The 22,104-nt window shown below is 43.2% G+C and overlaps 1 protein-coding gene across 1 annotated transcript in view; it reads left to right on the forward strand.

The window, feature by feature from the left end:
• The window catches only part of LOC145400089 (uncharacterized), a 212,063-nt gene that overhangs the window by 72,484 nt on the left and 117,475 nt on the right, over positions 1-22,104 (forward strand). Inside the window, exon 3 of the mRNA XM_080272593.1 lies at positions 3,105-3,260. Within this exon, the coding sequence (XP_080128719.1) occupies positions 3,105-3,260 (156 nt within the window). The remainder of the gene's footprint in view (positions 1-3,104; positions 3,261-22,104) is intronic.

The following is a 22,104-nucleotide window of genomic DNA, read 5'->3' on the forward strand; positions in this document are numbered from 1 at the left end:
TCCAGAAAGTGGGCGTCCGGATAGTATGGGGATTACTGTATATAATGAAGGCAAGTGTTTTTATGTTTGTTACCTATAAACTCAGCTCCCTTAGGGTCTACCCCTGAATCAGCATGATCCAGGGAGCGTTTTGGTATATACAGTAATCCCTGTACTTTCCGGACACCCCACTTACCGGACATTACGGGCCTGGACCTTCGGAACCCAAAAATGGACAAAAAAGAAAGAAATCCCAAAGAAATCCGAATTTTATCCCACCCATAATTAGAAATTGCCGCGCTGTACCAAACAGCTGTTACACCACGGCCCCTTCACCCTTTCCTTCCTCCCCTCTCCCCCCTCTCCTGTCAGGGTTGCCATTTGGTATTTTTCATTACCAAATGGATTTTTCACATGTATAAGGATACACAGGATGGAGATGGTGGATTGTTTGCTCTCTCTGATTAATCTGCTAGCCAACATAGCATGAAAATAATCAACATAATGGTAATTATAAGGAGAGTGATTACATTTATTTACACTTGTATAATGTGCAGATTGGCATGGGAGGAAGGAAGAGTTCTGGAGGATTGGAAGTCAGGTATAATTATTCCCTTGTACAAAGGAAAAAGGGAAAAAGAAGTGTGTGGTAATCATAGGGGCATTTGTCTTGTTAGTATAATAGGAAAAGTGTATGAAAGGATACTTATTGACAGAGTTAGGGAAATAACAGAGGAATTAGTTGGAAAAGTACAGGGAGGCTTTAGGAAGGAAAGAGGTTGTGTAGATCAGATATTCATTCTTAGATCTTTAGTGGAAAACTTTCTAGAGAAGGGAAAGAAGTTGTATGCAGCTTTCATGGATTTGGAGAAAGCATATGACAGGGTCGATAGACAAGGATTGTGGAAATTATTAAGAATATATGGAGTAGATGGGACGTTGTTGAATGCTGTGAAGAGTATGTATGATGGTGCTAAGGCTTCAGTGCGTGTGGATGGTGAACTGAGTGAATTTTTCTCTTTGAAAGTTGGGTTGAAACAGGGATGTGTCATGTCTCCATGGTTGTTCAATCTGTACCTGGATCGGGTAATAAAAGAAGTACAAGGTAGGGTAGTGGATGTTGGAGTGGCCCTGGTGAGAGAGGGTAGTGTTTGGAAACTCCCTTTACTGTTGTTTGCAGATGATACTGTGTTGTTGAGTGAAGATGAAGGGGAGCTGCAAGGGTTGGTGGATGAGTTTGGGAGAGTGTGTAAGAAACGGAATCTAAAGGTGAATGTAGGGAAGAGTAAAGTGATGGTCTTTGAGAGAGGTGAAGTCAGTGAATGTACAGCGAGGTTGGATGGTGAGGAATTGGAAAATGTGAGTACGATTAAGTACTTGGGTAGTGTGATGAGTAAGGATGGAGGTTTGGAGGGTGAAGTGCTTGAAAGGGTACAGCAGAGAAGAAAGGTTGCTGGTTCCTTGAAAGCAGTGATAAGAAACAGGGAAGTGAGCATGGAAGTGAAAAAGTAACTACTTGACAGTATTGTGATACCAACTCTTAACGTATGGAAGTGAAACTTGGACGTTGTTGGAAGGACACAAGTCATGAGTGAGAGCAGTGGAAATGAGTTATTTAAAGAGGAGCCTGTGGAGTCACACAGAGAGACAGGCTGACAAATGAGGATATAAAGGAGCGTTGTTGTGTGGATGTGGATGTGATAGAAAGCATTAGGAGGTGGTTTGGCCATATGGAGAGGATGGAGGGTGAAAGACTGACGAAGAGAGTGTATATGAGTGAGGTGGAGGGTGGGAGAGGGAGGGGGAGGCAAGAATGAGATGGAGGGATGGGGTGGAGAGGTATATGAGAGTGGGGGATGTGAGTTGGGAGCAGGGCAGTGAAATGGCAGGGGACAGGGCGACGTGGAGGCGATTTGTTTGTGGCCACCCCGAATGGGATTGAGGCGCCTGGCAATAGATAGATAGATAGATAATTATTGAAGAATAAATGCTAGCTTTACGAATTAGGTAATGAAAAGTTAAATTTGGCAATGATTATTGAGGAGTTTGGTAATATGGCCATTGCAATCTGGCAACTCTGTTTCTCCTCACCACCAGCGCACAAACAGTTACTGCCTAACTTTGATCATGAGCAGATGCTTATTGCAGTGGAAGCCACACATGCTCGTTTTTTGTGAATAAACAGTGAATAAACTGCAATACCTCGCCACTAGACCACACGGGAATTTACAGCATTGTGCAGTGTTAAGAAATTAGAAGGATTAACTGTGGAATGCAAACTGGCGGTTGAAACTGGCCTGGTGCAATTAACAGTGTGCAGTGTTAAACAATTATAACTCACAGTACAAAGAATTACTGTAAGTGCAGCACAACACTAGATTACTGTACGTGCTTCAAGAGCATTTTCACCACTGCCAAAGCCTTTAGAGAATTCAGCCACAGACTTGCTGTAAGTACCCTGGCTATGGTACAGCCAATTCTGATTCCTCATTCTTTGGTTCCTTTTCATTTATTTCATGCATTATGTCCATTATTGGTGTGAATAGGGTCTTAAATAGGTTTAAATAGGTGCTATGCATGTCTGGTAGGGAGTTATTTAGGTGGCTTTCAAAGTTAGGCTGGGTTAGAGTCCTTATGTACCGGTCCAGGAGCCAGGGGCCCACTTTCCGGACAGGACCACTTTCCGGACATGCCTTTGGCTCTATTACATCAGATAGTGGAGGGATTACTGTAGTTTATTAGGATTAATTGTATGTTGAAAAGATACATTAAGTATATTCGCTGAAGGCTCAGTCAGCCCTCCACAGTAGCTAGCCGAAAAAGTCCGCCCAGAGAGTGTACCTTTTCGGCTATTATATATATATATATATATATATATATATATATATAATATATATATATATATATATATATATATATATATATATATATATATATATTTATATTATATATATTATATATATATTTATATATATATATATATATATATATATATATATTATATATATATATATATATATATATGTACACATATATATACAGTATATGTACACACACACACATACACATACATATATATACCTGTATACCTGTTATCTTGCTGTCATTATTATTTTTTTTTTCAGTTGAGTATTCTGGTGAAGGATTTCGAGAAGGAGCGAGCGGAATGGGAACAAAACACAACCAGGTTGAACACAGAGATGAAGAGCCTTGAGAACCAAATTGCTCAAATGAAAAATGAAAAGACAAACCTGGAGAGTCAACTAAGTGTACAGTCTCAGGTATAAACTTCTTTGCACTTCTCTCTTGCTTCCTCTTCTACCATTATTCATGGGATGTATTAAAGGATCATCATAGCACAGTACAGTAGAACATCAGCTCATTCAGTTAATGTGTTAACTAAGCATCCTGTGTTTGAAGAGACCATATATCTCGATTTCTTCAGTCCATTATAGTAAAGCTAATGTTTTAACCAAATGCCACTTTATTAATTTTCATCATTATTTTGTTGTGCTTTTGTCTTCATGCAATCTGACTCAAACAGTTTCACCTTATAGGATTTCCTCAATCTTTTCTGTTTTGTGCCAGCTCTGTAGCAACACCTAACAGTTTGAGGTCAGCACACATTACTACCGTGTCCCACATCCTTCCCAGGCTACTTCTTTGTTGACAGCTTGGTGTCTGTGTATTTCTGCACTTTGTCATTTAATTTCCTTGGTTCATTCTTTCAACATGTCTAAGCCAACCCAGGCTCCTTTCTGTATCTTTTCTGATGCTTTCCAGCTGTCTTCTCAGATCTACTGAGAATATCATATTTCTAGGACCATTCTAATGTTGTTTCATTCCAGTTTCCATTTAGTCTCCCCCTCTACACCCCATGTTTCACTGCCGTACATATGATACTCGCAACGTGAGCACCAAAGGGTTCCTCATTTGTGAACATTGACAACACTCAAGATGTCAGAATGGGTAGCAGTTATCTCAACTTTTTCCAGCTACAAGGCATCCTTGCAGTGGCAATGCTTAGGGCCGCCCCTTGCACCGATGACAACAAAATGATGGAAGAATTTGCACACATTCCGCAGTGACTTACAGTTTTCACCACAAATCTTATTGGTCTCCCATCAAGTGGTTTGTCTCTGTGGTTTTCACCACAGATCTTGTTGGTCTACCATCAAGTGGTTTGGCTATCTGCTACAACATAAATCCATTGAAAGCTTCACATATCCACTCTCTTCTCTGCGTCTCTTGTGTGTCCATTGTTTGCATGCACTACAGAAAATGGTTTTCCTTCCCACACCCTTCCCATTATACATACAGCACATCACCAATTACCCAAATCTTTTATTGGCCCAATATCACACCTACAGATCATGGCGTGCCAGTACAGTATATGGACCCAAACTTACCAACTGATATGCCTTTTAAAGACATAGCCATCTACGTAGAGGTAAAGAGGCATGAGAAAATTAACACCAGCCACATCAAGCAGTATCCTATGCATTCCCATAAAGATACAAACTGTATAACAGACTGTGAGGTCTGTTCAGAAAGTATCTGGCCTTGGGGTGTTAAAAAAAAAAAAGAAGCTAACCTGTTGGGCTAGGACATTAGTTCCCTTTCTGACTTGAGACACAGTCCAGTGTTCTTTCCACTGCCCAAAACATTTTTTAAAGTTGGTTTTCGGTATCTCCTGCAGGTGCTTTGTCACATTCATCATGATCTCTTCTCTCAGATGAATGTTGCTCATGACATGTTGGAGTGTGCAAATTGCGATCTAGACTTTTTGAAAGCCATTATCACGGGAGATGAGACTTGGTTGTACGAGTATGACCCAGAAACCGGATCACAGTCGTCTCATTGGAAGCATGCAGGGTCACCTCAGCCAAGAAAATCACAACAGGTCTGCAGCAGAGTGAAATGCACTTGCATGTTGACAGTTTTTTTCGACTACATGGTGTTGTGCATCACAAATACGCACCAGAAGGTCAGACTGTCAACAAACATTATTACCTCAACTTTATCTGTTGTCTTCGTGATGCAGTTTGGTGGAAGAGACCAGATCTTTGGAAAGCGGCTTGTTGGAAGCTGCACCATGACAGATCTGCCCTTTCTACGCGGCTGATTCATGAATTTTTGGCCTAGCACAACTTTCCACAGGTCTGGCAGGCTCCCTACGCACCAGATTTGGCTCCATGTGACTTTTGGTTATTCCCCAAGCTCAAAACTCCAGTGAAGGGTTCCTGATATGAGATGAGAGAAGAGATTGTGACGAATGCAGTGTAGCACCTAGAGGAGATACCAAATCTGACTTTGAAAAATGCTTCAGGCAGTGGGAAGACCACTGGACTACATGCGTCAAGTAAGAACTACTTTGAGGGGGATTAGTGTCCTAGCTCAATGGGTTAGCTGTTTATTTTTCTGAGAGCCCAAGGTCAGATACTTTCTGAACAGACCCGGGATACTAAACGGGTGAGAAGGTGAAGTGATCCAAATCCTGTGCTCATAGCACACAATTAAAGCGTCAAACATGCTTATCCTAGATAGTGTTACTTTAAGTTTCAGACTTGCCTAGCCTAGATAGTGTTAATTTAAGTTTCAAACTTGCCTAGTCTAGATAGTGTTACCATCACAGACGACACCTCACAGCCATTCATAGTTCAGAGTTGCAATGCTGCATGCACTGTAAGTTTTGTCCTTAATGCAGACAAAAAACCTGCACACAGGTTCATTCATGAGACTGAAAGTGCCGTACTGTAATGACAGTAAGTATTAGTTCCGCATTCATAGTTACCACTACTACTAAGAGAGAGTAAGAAGAGAGTGGATCAGGAATTTGGAAAGAATTTAAGTGTAAAGTGGAGGGAATATAAGAAAATGTTCTGGAAGGAGGTAAAGAGAGTTAGACAGGGTGATAAAGTAGTAGGGAGTGAAATAGAAAAATGATAGATTGATGGTGCAGATGGGAGAAAAAGTGAGCAGGTGGAGAGAACACTTTAAGGAATTGTTAACCATAGAGAATGAAAGTAATGCGAGTATAAGTGGCTGAGGAATACCTGGGAGAAGGAGGGAAATGAGAAGGGAGGAAGAGATCAGTAGAATGGAAGTAGAGGAAACAATGAAGACAGTCAAAATGGGGAAAGCTTCAGGAATTGTTGGAGTGTGTATTTACCTATTTGTATTTACCTATTTGTAGTATACAGGAATTGAGCAATGCTCGTGTTGTCCTGTCTCCATATCCACATTTATCAAGTCTACCTTTACACACATGAATGTTTTTCTCATGCACCACCTCTTTATCTAAGTCGTTCCAAATATTTAAGAATATACCTAATTGTGATATACACGGAATGTACTATGCTCGTGGGTTTCCGTCGCTGTTTCTCAATAAGTCGAATTTAACTTTAAACTCGTTTAAGTTTTTAGACTGGACGATCTCTTTGTCCAGGCTATTCCATAAGTCTATACTTCTGTAAGGAAAGCTATATTTCTTGATATCCTTCAAGCAGCTTGACTTTTTCAATTTCATTCCATGTCCTCATGTTGCTCTCTTATCCCATACAAACAGATCTTCTTTGTCAATTTTATCTACTCCCACCATGGTCCTGAACACCGCAATCATGTCTCCCCTCTTTCTCCTTTCCTCTAACGAAGGCAAATCCAGTTTTTCCAGCCTCTCTCTGTATGACAGGTCTGTCAGACTGGGGACCATCTTGGTTGCTGTTCTTTGTATTCTCTCAATCTTGTTTATATCTTTCTTTTTGTGTGGGCACCACACTACCGCTGCATATTCTAACCTGGGGCGGATCATGGCCACTATCAATTTTTTCATCATTTCCTCATCCATATAATGAAATGCTACTCTTATGTTAGTCAAGAGCTTATAAGTCTCTCCAACTATCTTTTTAATGTGCTTTTCTGGTGACAAACTATCTTGGACCAGCACTCCCAAATCTTTCTCTTCTCTCCTTTTTGTGATTAATTCATTACCCAAAAAATAATTCAGTGATGGTCTCCTGGTACTTTTACCCATTTCCAATATTTTACATTTCTTTACATTAAATTTCATTTCCCACGTCCGGCTCCATTTGTGTATCCTATCCAAATCATCCTGCAGTATTTTACAATCCTCCTCAACCTCTATCTTCCTCAAGATCTTTACATCATCAGCAAACAGACTCGCATAACTGTTCACTCCATCTACCATATCATTTACGTAAATCAGGAACATTACTGGCACCAACACTGAGCCTTGAGGGACTCCACTTGTTACTTCCCTCCATCCAGACATCTTTTCCTTTATTACTGTCCTCATTTGTCTGTCTCTCAAAAAGTCTCTCATCCATTCCAGAAGTTTCCCCTTTAGTCCTCCTATACAGTATATTCTAGTTTCCACATAAGTCTCTTATGAGGTACCTTGTCAAAGGCCTTCTCTAAGTCTAAGTACACACAATCCACCCAACCATCTCTCTCCTGTACCACATCAATCGCTCTTGAGTAAAAGCTCAACAAGTTTGAAACACATGACCTTCCACTTCTGAATCCAAACTGACATTCAGCCAAAATATTCATCTCTTCCAGATATTTTATCCATCTGTCTTTCAGGATTCTCTCACACAATTTTGCGACCATGCTGGTTAGAGACACTGGTCTATAATTCAGGGGTTCTTCCCTTTTTCCTCCCTTGTAAATTGGTACCACATATGCCCTCTTCCATTCTTTTGGCACTTTCCCCTCTTCCAGTGAGCATACAATTAAGCTGTGAATTTTATCCGCCAGTTGTTCTCTGCATTCCTTCAGTACCCAATTAGAAATTCCATCAGGTCCTGGGGCTTTCCTTACATCTTGAGTTTCCAGTAATTTATACACTTCCTGCACCTCCACTTTTATATCTTTCATCACCGGAACATTTCTAATCACTCCCTCCCCTTCCACAAGCTCCTTTTCTTTAGTGAAAACTGACTGGAAACGTTTGTTCATTATTTCTGCTTGCATTGCCGCATCCTTAAAGACCTCTCCATCTACTTTCAGCTTGGTGATTCCTTCCTTTTGTTTCAGTTTGCCATTAACAAATCTATAAAACAGTTTGGGTTCATCCTTGCATTTGTCAATTATACCTTTTTCAAAATTCCTTTCTTCTTCCCTACGTATTCTTGTGTATTCGTTTCTTGTTCTTTTATATTCTTCCTTTGTTCTGTCGTTACCTCTCTTTCTCCAATTGTTCCACGCCTTATCTCTCTCTTTTTTGGCTGTCATACACCTTCTATTAAACCACTCCTTTTTCCTGTTTTCTTTCCCTCTTACTCTTGGTACAAATTTTTCCACTCCCAAATTATAGAGGTCTAGAAAGATATCCCACTTCCTCTGTATCTCTCTTGTTTCTCTGAATTTTCTCCAATCCGCATTTTCAAAAAAGTTTCTCAATCCTTTAAAATTTGCTTTGCCAAAGTTGTATCTTCCCTGTCTATGAAGCTCGTCTCTTGGCTCGACGTTTCCTATTAACATCTGGAACTCAGTGACCACGTGATCACTTTTTCCCAAAGGACAGAGATATTCCAATGATTCTATTACATCGGGTTCTTTGGTGAACAGTAAATCTAACCTTGCTGGTGTGTCCTCACCTCGAAACCGTGTCTCTTCTTTGACCCACTGCGTCATCACATTATTCATTATTATATTTAATAACATAGTGCCCCACGAATCCTCGCCGCCTCCCGAGTACCATTCCTCCCAGTTCACCTCTTTACAATTAAAGTCACCCACCAAAATTTTATTATTGCTTTTCTCAATTATTTTTTGCAAGTAGCTAGCCATATCTGACAACATCTCATGGTATTCGTCATCCTTCCATGCTCTCGTCTTTGGGGGAACATACACTACCGCCATATCTCTCTTAACATTCTCTCCAGTTTCTAATTTCATATATATCACTTCAGCCCTGCCTTCTCCCATTTCCACAGTATCTACATTTATGTTGTTCTTCACTGCTATCATCACTCCTCCTCCCTTTTTTTCTTTTCTGTCTTTTCTCCACAGTTTGTATTTACCATCTCCCAAATGAACATCAATATCTTCTCTTAATTTGGTCTCTACAAAGCACATGACATCAGGTTCATGTTCTCTCAAGAAATCATTAATTTCGATCCTTGTCAATATGAAACCATCAACATTAGTATAGTGTGGTGAAATGCTGAAGCACTGGGGAGCGATAGTAGTAGAATGGATATGGAAATTGTACAGATTGGCCCGGGAGGAAGACTGAGTCCCAGAGGATTGGAAGTCAAGTATAATCATTCCCCTGTACAAAGAATGAGAGCAGTGGAAATGAGTTATTTGAGAGGGGCATGTGGAGTCACATGGAGAGACAAACTGACAAATGAGGAAATGAAGAAGCATTGTGGTGTGGATGTGGATGTGATACAAAGTGTTAGGAGAAATACATTGAGGTGGTTTGGCCATGTGGAGAGGATGGAGAGCGAAAGACTGATGAGGAGAGTGTATGTGAGTGAGGTGGAGGGGAGGAGAGGGAGGCGGAGGCCAAGGATGAGATGGATGAATGGAGTGGAGAGGTACATGAGAGAGAGGGGGAGTGAGCTGGGAGCAGGGCAGTGAAATGGCTGGGGACAGGACAACGTGGAGATGATTTGTTTGTGGCCACCCCATATGGGATTAAGATGTCTGACAATAGATAAATAGATAGACAAAGGAAAAAAGGAAATAGAATTTGTAGTAATCATAGGGGCCTTTGCCTTCTTTATGTAATAGGAAAAATATGTGGTAGGATTTGTATTGATAGTTAGGGAAATAACAGAGGAATTAGTCGGAGAAGAACAGGGAGGTTATAGGATGGGAAAAGGTTTTGTAGGTCAGATATTAATCCTAACATGGTAAGGGGAAAAGTTTCTAGAGAAGGGAAAGAAGTTGTATGCAGCCTTCGTGGATTAGGAAAAGCTTATGACAGAGTGGATAGACAAGAAATGTGGAAAATATTAAGAATATATGGAGTAAGTGGGAAGCTGATGAAGCCCAAGATGAGTATGTATGAGGATGCCAAGGTTGCAGTGTGTGGATGGTGAACTGAGTGAATTTTTCCATCCAAATGTTGAATTGAAACAGGGATGTGTCGTGTCTTCATGAAGACAAAAGGGGAACTGCAAGGCTTGGGGAATGAGTTTGGGAGAATATATAAGAAATGGAATTTAAAGGTGAATGTAGGGAGGAGTAAACTTGTGGTTTTTGAGAGCAATGAAGTCACTGAATGCACAGTGGGGTTGGATGATGAGGAAATGGAAAATGTGAGTGTATTTAAGTACTTGGGTTGTATGATGAATAATGATGGAAGTTTAGAGAATGAATCTCTTGAAAGGGTACAGCAGGAAAGAAAGGTTGCTAGTTCTTTGAAAGCAGTGATAAGAAATAGAGAAGTGAGCATGGAAGTATAAAAGTTGCTGCATGATAGTTTTGTGATACCAATTCTGTCGTATGGAAGTGAAGTTTGGACCTTGTTGGAAGGACACAAGTCAAGAGTGACAGCAGTGGAAATGAGTTATTTGAGAGGAGCATGTGGAGTTACATGGAGAAACAGATTGACAAACAAGGAAGTGAAGGAGCATTGTGATGTGGATGTGGATGTGATAGAAAGTGTTAAGAGAAATACATTGAGGTGGTTTGGTCATGTGAAGAGGATGGAGAGCGAGAGATTAACACGGAGAGTGTATGTGGGTGAGGTGGAGGAGGGGAGAGGAAGGGGCAGACTGATGATGAGATGGAAGGATGAAATGGAGAGGTACGGTAATACCTCAAATGCAATACCCCTAGATGCGATTCCCTTGCTTAATGATGGGGGTAGAAATACCACAATACCCCGCCTAATGATGGCCAAACGCTGGTTCAGTGATGGGTTTTTATTTTTTTACTGATTTTGATGATATTATAGACTAAAATTGTTTGTTTAGGTTGATTTATAAACTGTTTTTAGACTAAGATTAATGTGTTTTAGCCATAGGTGGAGTGAACATTGACATTTTGGGGTACGGTTTACTAAGCTTGATTTTTTCCAGACGTATATTTGATGATTTTCAGGTTTCATTTGTTGGTTTTAGTGAGTTATTTACAGGTATTAGACTTAGGGGAGGCAGTGGCTCAATCGGTAGAGAGGTGGTCTGCAGTCCTTACGGACCCAGGTTCGAATCCCGGCTGGGGCAGGGAACAGTTTAAGGATTTGAATTTCATTAAATCAGGCTTTACTGATCTACCAGAGGACCCGCCGACATGTTGTAAAAATACCCCCGCTAATACCAATACACCAGTCCTGTATGAGACAGCCCTAGCATGTATTCAATATGGACGGTGGGTGTTAGCGCCGAAGTGGTGACATGTAGAGGTGTATGGTATGTAGGAGGACTGCTGGGCCTTGATAGCAGGCTGTGAAGCCTATGCCCAGAGTCAGACACATAAAAAAAAAAAAAAAAAAAAAAAAAAAAAAAGGTTAGCATCCTTGCCAGCTGTTAGGCCATTTAGATTGGCTTTAAACTTGTTTTTGGGCTCATTTGGGTGGGTGTTGGGCTTGGTTTGGGGGGAAACCCAAGGTTGGTAAATGCTCCACATTGCTTTGCATGTTAAAAGTACCCTGATGTGTAATACCCTGCCGAACGATGGGGTTTTACCTAACCATTTACATCGTTAAACCAGGGTATGCCTGTATATAGGAGAGGGGTATGTGCACTGGGGGGAGGGTAACAAAATGGCGGTGGACAAGGCGACATGGAGGCGCATTGTTTGTGGCCACTTCGTATGGGATTAAGGCATCTGGCAACAGATGGACAGATAATCCACTACTACATTACTATTAAGTGGTAGGTGGGGGCACTCATCATTTGCTCTCTCAATGTAATGCAGCCTTTAGGTAACCACACTGAGTGACAAGTCGAATAGTTTCTTGTAATCCAGGAAACCATTTACCATGCCAAGTTGTAACCATATAGCCAAATAAGAAGGCAGTATGGACCATCAGTAATGCCCCTGGTATCTGGGTGGAAAAATGCAAATGAGTTGTACCTCTGGTAACCAAACCTCCACACTATTCCCTGTCCCTTGCTGTGGCGAGGCACTTTCTACCTCAGGGGAACATCAGTTTATTGAACAGGACAGCCCTGTAGGAGCAGTTGCAGGCCTGTTGTTGATGGGTCTGCTTGACCAGACAGACTGGGGTTACTCACCAACAACAGCAACAGTTACCATCACTGTCACTGAAGCACCCAAACACTATTGCTTGTGTTGCATAAACACAGCAGCTACAACCATCACTACCACATCCACAACTACCATCACTACCACTGTCTGGCATTAGTTTCCTGCGTATATTAAGCTGCATTCGTAATGACAGCACTACATACATATGTGATGAATAGTCAAAGTTCTCCCCCCTTGTTAATCCGTGTTTGTGGTGACAACGTATGTAGTGAATGAGTCACTTTAGGTTGGCTGTGTAAAAAGAATAAGTTCACTGGTATGTACAGTCAGTAAAAGCAGAGAGTCTCTTGTACTTGTTTTGTTGACTCAGAGAATCTGCTGTTTAATACCGGTCATTACTTCCTCCTTCAGCCATATCAGTATCTTTTTGTTTTAATTATATACATGGTGGCTGCCCTTTCCTCTCTTCATTCCTTCTCTCCTTCCTTCATCTTTTGTCTCTCTTTCATTCTTTCTTTCCTTTGCCTTCTGTCTATGGGTCACTCTACACTGAGTGATAAGCCAATTGGTTTCCTGTACACTAGGAAACCATTTATTTAGCTGGGTGGTAACCATATGACCAGTCAGTGGCACCTGGTGGTTTAGTAGGTAATTAAGGTACCCCAACTAGATTGAGCCTGTGTCAGTTTATATCCAAGGGGTGGTTGGGGTTTGTTGCTTATGTAATGCCATTCAGGGATGAGTGAGGCTGGTCACTTCATCTAGTGTCAGGACCAAATTGCCTAGACCCTGGCTCCCACATTCCTCATTGGGCAACACAAGATTAGATGACGTATGTATGCATATAAGTAATCCCTCAATTATTTGGATGGTCCATATCCGACCATGCTCCATATCCGTTCATTAGGCCTTAGCTCTATTATACCTGTGTCTGGATTTATTTGTCCATAACTGGACATAAAACTTCCAGCTTCAGTGGCTAGCCGGCCTACAAAGTAAAAAAATGTCCGTTTGGTGGCTCACTGGCCTCTCTGTCCACACAAGGGTAATAAACCGTAACCCACATTCTGAGTGAGAATGGTTGTATGGATCCCTACTGTATGGTTGAAATCCCTTGGCCACCCCAGTCACTGGAAACATACCGGCAGCATGTGAGGAAAACAGATGTAACCTACAAGCTGAGCGAGAATGGCTGTACGGCCCCCTGCCAAATGGTGGAAATCCCCCGGCTACTCTGATCACTGGTAACATTCTGGCAGCATACTAGGAAGAAAGAGCGTAACCCACAAGCTGAGCGAGAATGGCTATACAGATCCCTACTGAATGGTTGAAATCCCCCTGGCTGCTGGGATTAGTCGAAAACTCCCAGCCACGCATGGCCATCCTCCCCCTTACTGAATGGTCAAAGTCACATTGCTGTCAGGATTACTCAGCCACTCCTTAGGCCCATGATGTATGGGGACCCAGAGTTTCTGCCACTTTGCGACATTTGCCTGGGTGAGTGAAAAGGGCCCTTTCACTTGTAGGTCAGTGTACCGCTTTTTGTTTGCATGCTTATAACCAAGCATGGGTAAAGGCATGGCAACGCTGTACACTCCCAAATGCTGCTGCACCTTAGTACCTGCCTTTGTCTCTCCGTGTATGGATGTACTTGGCTGAGGTTAAATAATGGCAGCTTCCATTGTTGCATTTGTGATGGTAACCTACCTTCTGCAGGCATTAATTCTTCTCTGTGGTGTTCTCGTGTGTGTGGTGATGGCCCCACCACCACCCAAGAAACACAAGAGGAGGGTTTTGAGTCTGGAGAAGAAACGTTGAGATATTGGACAAGGTTGACGAGGGCTGGCCAACTTCATGCATTCTGAGTGAATTTTGACATGCCCTGCTTAGCCTTGTCTGATCTCAAGAAATCATGGGACGAGCTGACTCAGTATGGACAGGACTATGGCGATATCACTAGGAAAGGCGACCAGAAGGTGATGTCACAACCCTGCTACGCCATCATCGACAAGTTGACCTTGGTTTGGTTCTGCCAGCAATGGGGTGCCGGCGTACTTGTACGTGGGGCAGAATTGAAGACTGCAGCCGAGAAGTTTGCATGCTTGCACAACGTGCATGACTTCATGGCATCTGAGGGTTGGTTCTTCTGGGTCAAACTTCGACTTGGACTTACTGGCTGTAAGGCACATGGCAAGGCTATGGACACAGCAGTGGAGGATGCTGGGCCATTTTGTCAGAAAGTGCAGTGCCTGATCGAGAAGGAGGGCCTTGCTCTTGGTCAGGTGTACAATGCTGACAAAACTGGCCTGTTCTTCTGCTCCTTCCCCACCAACACCGTGGCAGAAGAGCCGGAGAAGACTGTGTCTGGTCAGAAATTGTCCTAACAGCATGTCTCGGTGTTGTGCTGTGCCTATGCTAACAGGATGCACCGCCTCAAACCTGTATTGTTGGATGTGCAAAACAGCCACGTTGTCTCCATGGGTTGATGGATAGCTTGCCTGTTGTGTGGTACCATTCTGTGAAGGCCTGGTTTACTGCAAAGATCTTGAGAGATTGGTTCCACAGACACTTTGCCAAGGAGATTATCAGGCGAAGGAACATAGTATCCCTCGCAGCCAGGTGAAGGCTCTCCTGATCCTCAGTAGTGCCCCTGTACATCCATCAGAGAAGGATTTAGTGGCTGATGATGCTGTATTAGGTGCATATTTCTGCCACCTAATACAACTGCTCTCATTCAACCACTGGACGAGGCTGTTATCGTGGCAGCCAAGAGACTGTACCATCGGAGGTTCCTTGACGAGGTGATGGTGGCGCTTGAGAACGAGGAAGGGGTTGACACACGTGGGGAATGGACCTTAGAGAATCTGTGGCGTTACAGCATCAGGTCTGAAGTTTTCAACTGGGCCAGTGCTTAAAGGAAGTCTCCATCAAAACCTTGGAAAGTGGTTGGTCTTGTCTCCTTCAGGGATGCAAAGCTGTGCATGACTTTGAAGGATTTGATGTGGATGATTGCCACCATTGGCTACAAAATGCAGGTGAGGATGTGGGCATCAACAACGTGAGGGATTGGCTGGACAATGATAGCATTGATTCTGGTTATCAGATGTTGTCTGATGAGGAAATCATCGCTGCAGTCTCTGTGGGACTAACAGAGGAAAGTGACGAGGACAAGGATGAGGACTCTGGTCACCCCACCACTTCATCACTACCTAGTCGCGGTGCACTGTGGGCTGGCATCGAGCACCCTCATTGCGACAAGGAGTTGGTGCCTTTCAAGCTGGCCATGGATCTGCAAGCAGTGAGGGACACTGTCATCCTCCGACAAAATCGCTGCACCCATCGTCAGACGAAGTTTGACTACTTTTTCAAGCTCGCCAGCCCCTTCTCCCCACCACAACCACCACCACCCACTCAACCCCAGTCTTCATTTTCTGACCCACAACTGAACACATCGACAGCTGTTAAGTTGCCGTTGGATGTGAGCTTGTGGCTGTCTTCAGAGAGTCATGAGGTGGGTAGGGCTCCATCATCTCACCTCACATCCCTGCTCATCAGCCGGCTTCAACGGTTGAAAGAGGAGGAGGAGTTCCTTGACCTTTGGTAGGTGGCTGTGTTAGCCACTAGTCCACATGGGATACCTGTAGACCCGCTGCAGTTTGGTGGGTCACGACGCCTGTCTGCCGTGCATAGGGTGGTAAGTGTACTGTGCCTTTTTTAAAAATAGTTTTTATTGTTGATGTATTGATTTCATAGTATTTAGGATTATATTGCATATTCCATTGTGTGTTTTGGTGTCTAAGAAGAACCAAAAGACCACAGAACACTTCCAAAATTAGGAGGGGTATAGTGTTTTCTTTCTTTTTTTTTTTTTTTTAATGCAGTTTTCTTAGTCTTTAGGACTATATTGCATATTGCAGTGTGAGTTTTGATGTCTAAAAACAGCTGAAAGACCTCAGAACCCTGCCAAAATTAGGAGGTGTACTGTACATTCTAATATATATATATATATATATATACAGTAAACCCTCATTATACAATGCCTCATTGTACGATGTTTCGCTTATACAATGTCAAAATTTTAGTACCCTATGCCCACTATACAATGGGAATGATTTGCAACAACGATGGATCATCCGCGGCTCATTGAACAGCGAATGTGCAAACGCAACAAAAACGTCCTCACACTGTCGGCATTAGACCACACACACTTGTCCACCAGTCCAGCCTTATTAGCTAGCCCTGCCCAGCCAGCTAGCCCAGTCTTATCGATTGGTCCAGCCCCATCAGCCAGCCCCACCCAGCCAGCTAGCCCAGTCTCATCCGCCAGTCCAGACTCATCAGCCAGCCCAGTGCAGCCAGCCAGCCCTGCCCAGTCAGCCAGTTCTGCCAGTGATGAGTGAGGGCTGTGAGGCCCTAACTGTCCCTTAGCCTCGGAGGGGACATCAACAATCCTATTTACTTAAGTAATAGTAAGAACTACTGTATACTGTTATTTTCATGTTTTTCCCCTCTTTATTCATTATTAATGTGTTACTTTACATGTTTAAACATAAGGATATTTCATGTATGTGAGTGTTAAGGTGTGTGAATGTGCGAGTTTAGGCAGGTCTGGGAACGTATCCCCATTGACTACAGGTTATAACAGGTTCACTATACAATGGATTGCTATACGATGGGGTTTTCAGGAACGGAACCCCATCGTATAATGAGGGTTTACTGTATATATATATATATCTATCTCTGTCTATTCTATATACCTAGGCTACTTCCCCCAAGGAAAGGGAGGTAGCCGAGACAGGACGACTCACTCTCCATTTACTCATCCATTCAAACACATTCATTCGCATCTTAGCTCCAAAGGGGAGAACGGACAGATCCTCACCGCATCACACCGCACAAGGGTCAACTGCGCAATGCAATCAGTGACATCCGCAGCAGGGCCCGACAGCAGAACTGGTTTACCCCTGCCACATCATAACAGACCCATCCCCTTACCCGCACCTGACCTGACTAGCTGATCAGACCAAATGCGGGAGAATATCCCCTCAGGGCTGCGTCATCACTTATTCATTCACAATTTCTCTCCATTTATTTCTGTCACGCACAGCCACTCTTCCTTGCTCAACAGACATCCCTCTCGCATCCAGCGCTCTCTTCACACTGTCCATCCATCCTATTCGTGGTCTTCCTCTCAGCCTTACACCTCTCACATCAGATCTAGTTATCTTTTTCACCAATCGCTCATTATCCATTCTCTCCATATGCCCAAACCATTGCAACACCCTCTGCTCAACTCTACCAGCCATCTCCCGAACAACTCCAGTTCTCCTTCGCACTTCATCATTTCGCACTTGATCCATACGCGTCACTCCACACATACTCCTCAGACATCTCATCTCCATTACATTCAAACTTTTCCTCTTTGCTACACCCATATTCCATGTTTCAGCCCCATATAATGCAGTCGGTACCACAACACCCTCATACAACCTTCACTTTACATCCATTCTAAGCGAACAACATTTAAACACTTTTTTCATTCCTCCCAGCACCTTTCCTACTTCATTTATTCTAAACTTCACTTCTGCATCTATTCTTCCATCCACAGCAACATGTGACCCTAGATATTTAAAACAATCTACCTCCTCAAGCAACTCACCATTCAAAACTATATTCATCCCCCTACCATCTATCAACCTCGTACACTTCATCACTTTACTCTTACTCTCATTTACTTTCAATTTCCTCCTTTCACACACCCTTCCAAACTCCTCTACCAACTGTCTCAATCTCTCCTTTGAATCAATCACCAGTGCAGTATAATCTGCAAACAGCAGCTGCTTCAGATTCCACTCTCCTCCATCAACATTTACCAGACTCAGACCACCTAAAACTCTTGCATTCACCTCCCTTACAACACCATCCATGTAAATATTAAACAACCAAGGCGACATCACACATCCCTGTCGCAGCCCCACTCTCACGGGAAACCAATCACTCACAGCATTTCCCACTCTTACACACGCTCTACTATTTACATAAAAACTTTTCACCCCTTTTAGTAACCTACCATCAAGTCCATACAATCTTAAAACAGTCCACAAAGCCTCCCTATCAATTCTATCATACGCTTTCTCTAAATCCATAAATGCCCAAAACACATCCTTGCGTTTCGCTAAATACTTTTCACACACTTGTCTCACAGCAAACACCTGATCAACGCATCCCCTCCCTCTCCTAAAGCCACACTGCTCATCACTAATCACTCCCTCTGTACCCTGTCTAACTCTCATAATTAACACTCTACCATACACTTTACCTACAACACTCAACAGACTTATACCCCTAAAGCATTCATACTTATCACCCTTGCCTTTATACAACGGGACCACACAAGCACTTGCCCAGTCAGTTGGCACCATACCTTTCTCAAAGCACACATTCAACAATCTTACTAACCAGTCAACAATAGTCACTCCACCACCCTTCAGGCATTCAACAGTACACCCATCCATACCTGCAGCTTTCCCTGTTTTCATCTCCTTTACTGCCTTCTCCACTTCCTCCTTCGTGATCAAAGAATCGTTCAACTCTCCCAACACATTTATTCCTTGCACCCTCCTATCCGCCACAATCTCAGCCACCCTTTCCTCCTCTACATTTAACAATCTTTCAAAATACTCTGCCCATCTCTTCCTTACTGCATCCATCTCAATTAACATCCTTCCATCCTCTGCTTTTACTCGTTCTTCCTTCCCAGACTCTCCCTTTCACACCCTTTTCACCTCCTTCCAAAACATTTTCTTATTCTGTTGAAAATTCTCTGTCAGCCGCCTACCCCACCTCTCATCTGCTGCCACTTTAGCATCACGCACAGCCCTTCTCGCTCTATTCCTCTTTTCCTTATACCTTTCATATGACATCTCATCCTTCCTCTGCAGCCACACTTCATATGCACGTCTCTTCTCAGCCACAGCCATACTTACTTCCTCGCACCACCATTCACTTCCTTTTCTTACACCACCACCCACACGTCTCACACCACACACCTCTTCTGCATGCCCCACCACAGCACTCTTAAACAACTGCCATTCCTCCTCCACGCTGCCATTTTCCCGATCTTTCACTTTTTTCCACTCATCTTTCAATTTCTCCTGATACTCTATCTTATTCTCTCTTTTATCCAACTCACTCACTTTCAAAACCTCCCTGCCATACCTAACCCTCCTAGCTCTCACCCATCTCTTACCTACTCTTAACTTTCCCTCCACCAGGTAGTGGTCAGACATACCTCCACCCTCCCCTCTCAGAACTCTCACATCCAACAATCTTCCTATTACATTCCTAGACACAACCACATAGTCCATCAAGGCTCTATCAACAACCCTTCCACCCTTCTGTCTCACCCATGCATACTTATAAATATCTTTCTTCTCAAACAGCGTATTCCCAATCACCATCTCTCTCTCAACACACATCGCTATCATTCGTTCCCCATTTTCATTTCTTCCAGGCACACCATGCATACCAACTACGCCTTCAACTGCTACATTTCCCACTCTAGCATTCAGATCTCCCATCATTACCACATTCACATTCGCTCCAAAACTCTGCAGACACTCATCAACATCATTCCAGAAAGACTCCCTCTCTTGTTCATCCCTTTCACTACCAGGCCCATATGCACTCACAAACACCCACAACTCACTTTCAAATTTCGCTTTCACCCACATCAGTCTCGATGACACCTCCTTCCATTCAATCACACACTGCTGTACTTCCGGACTCACTAACAAGGCCACACCTTCTCTTGCCCTTCCTCTATCAACACCTGACAATCTTCCATTCACACTTCCAAACATAGATTCCCCCTTCCCTTTCATCTTGGTTTCACTCAAAGCTAACACATCCAACTTTCTTCTCACAAACATTCTCCCAATCTCCTCCCTTTTAGCCTCAATTGTACTACATCCACGCACATTCATAGACCCAATCTTCAGGGTACGGGAATAACTCCATCCCCCATCCCTTTCTCTGGCCTGTCTCTTTTTAGGAACTAAAAAACAGAGGAGGGGTCCCTAGTCCCTTCACCCCGCCCCTTTAAGTCGCCTTTTACGACATGCAGGGAATACGGTGGCAGTATTCTTCCTAACACAACCTGGCCGCAGAGTAGTAATACCACCCCATAGTGCGGCCAGGTTGTGTATGTGCATATATCTATCTATTTATATCTATCTATCTATCTATCTATTACCAGGCGCCTCAATCCCATTCGGGGTGGCCACAAACAAATCGCCTCCACGTCGCCCTGTCCCCTGCCATTTCACTGCCCTGCTCCCAACTCACACCCCCCACTCTCATATACCTCTCCACCCCATCCCTCCATCTCGTTCTTGGCCTCCCACTCCCTCTCCCCCCCTCCACCTCACTCATATACATTCTCTTCATCAGTCTTTCACCCTCCATCCTCTCCATATGGCCAAACCACCTCAGTGTATTCCTCCTAATGCTTTCTATCACATCCACATCCACACCACAACGCTCCTTTATATCCTCATTTGTCAGCCTGTCTCTCCGTGTGACTCCACAGGCTCCTCTTTAAATAACTCATTTCCACTGCTCTCACTCATGACTTGTGTCCTTCCAACAATGTCCAAGTTTCACTTCCATACCTTAGAGTTGGTATCACAATACTGTCATGTAGTTACTTTTTCACTTCCATGCTCACTTCCCTGTTTCTTATCACTGCTTTCAAGGAACCAGCAACCTTTCTTCTCTGCTGTACCCTTTCAAGCACTTCACCCTCCAAACCTCCATCCTTACTCATCACACACCCAGGTACTTAAACATACATTTTCCAATTCCTCACCATCCAACCTCGCTGTACATTCACTGACTTCACCTCTCTCAAAGACCATCACTTTACTCTTCCCTACATTCACCTTTAGATTCTGTTTCTTACACACTTTCCCAAACTCATCCACCAAGCCTTGCAGCTCCCCTTCATCTTCACTCAACAACACAGTATCATCTGCAAACAACAGTACTGGGAGTTTCCAAACACTACCCTCTCTCACCACTCCAACATTCACTACCCTACCTTGTACCTCTTTTATTACCCCATCCATGTACAGATTCAACAACCATGGAGACATGACACATCTCTGTTTCAACCCAACCTTCAAAGAGAAAAATTCACTCAGTTCACCATCCACACGCACTGCAGCCTTAGCACCATCATACGTACTCTTCACAGCATTCAACAACTTCCCATCTACTGCATATATTCTTAATACTTTCCACAGTCCTTGTCTATTGACCCTGTCATATGCTTTCTCCAGATCCATGAAAGCTGCATACAACTTTTCCCTTCTCTAGAAACTTTTCCACTAAAGATCTAAGAATGAATATCTGATCTACACAACCTCTTCCCTTCCTAAAGCCTGCCTGTTCTTCTCCAAGTAATTCCTCTGTTCTTTCTCTAACTTTGTCAATAAGTATCCTACCATACACTTTTCCTATTATACTAAGAAGACAAATGCCCCTGTGATTACCTCACACTTCTTTTTCCCCTTTTCCTTTGTACAAGGAAATAATTATACCTGACTTCCAATCCTCCGGGACTCTACCTTCCTCCCAGGCCAATCTGCACATCTTCCACATCCATTCTACTACTGTCTCTCCCCCATGCTTCAGCATTTCACCACACACTCCATCAATTCCTGGGGCTTTCCCCAGTTTAACTTTCTTCATTGCTTCCACAACTTCTATCCTACTGATTTCTTCTTGTCTTCTCACCTCCCTCCTCTCAGCCATTCCCCAGCCACTTATACTCACATTACTTCCATCCTCTATGTTCAACAATTCCTTTAAGTGTTCTCTCCATCTGCTCACTTTTTCTCCCTTCTCCACTAGTAATCTACCATTTTTATC

Source organism: Coenobita brevimanus, chromosome 51 (genome assembly GCF_032717465.1).
Source record: "Coenobita brevimanus isolate Jiangsu-jjx chromosome 51, ASM3271746v2, whole genome shotgun sequence".
Lineage (NCBI taxonomy): Eukaryota > Metazoa > Arthropoda > Malacostraca > Decapoda > Coenobitidae > Coenobita > Coenobita brevimanus.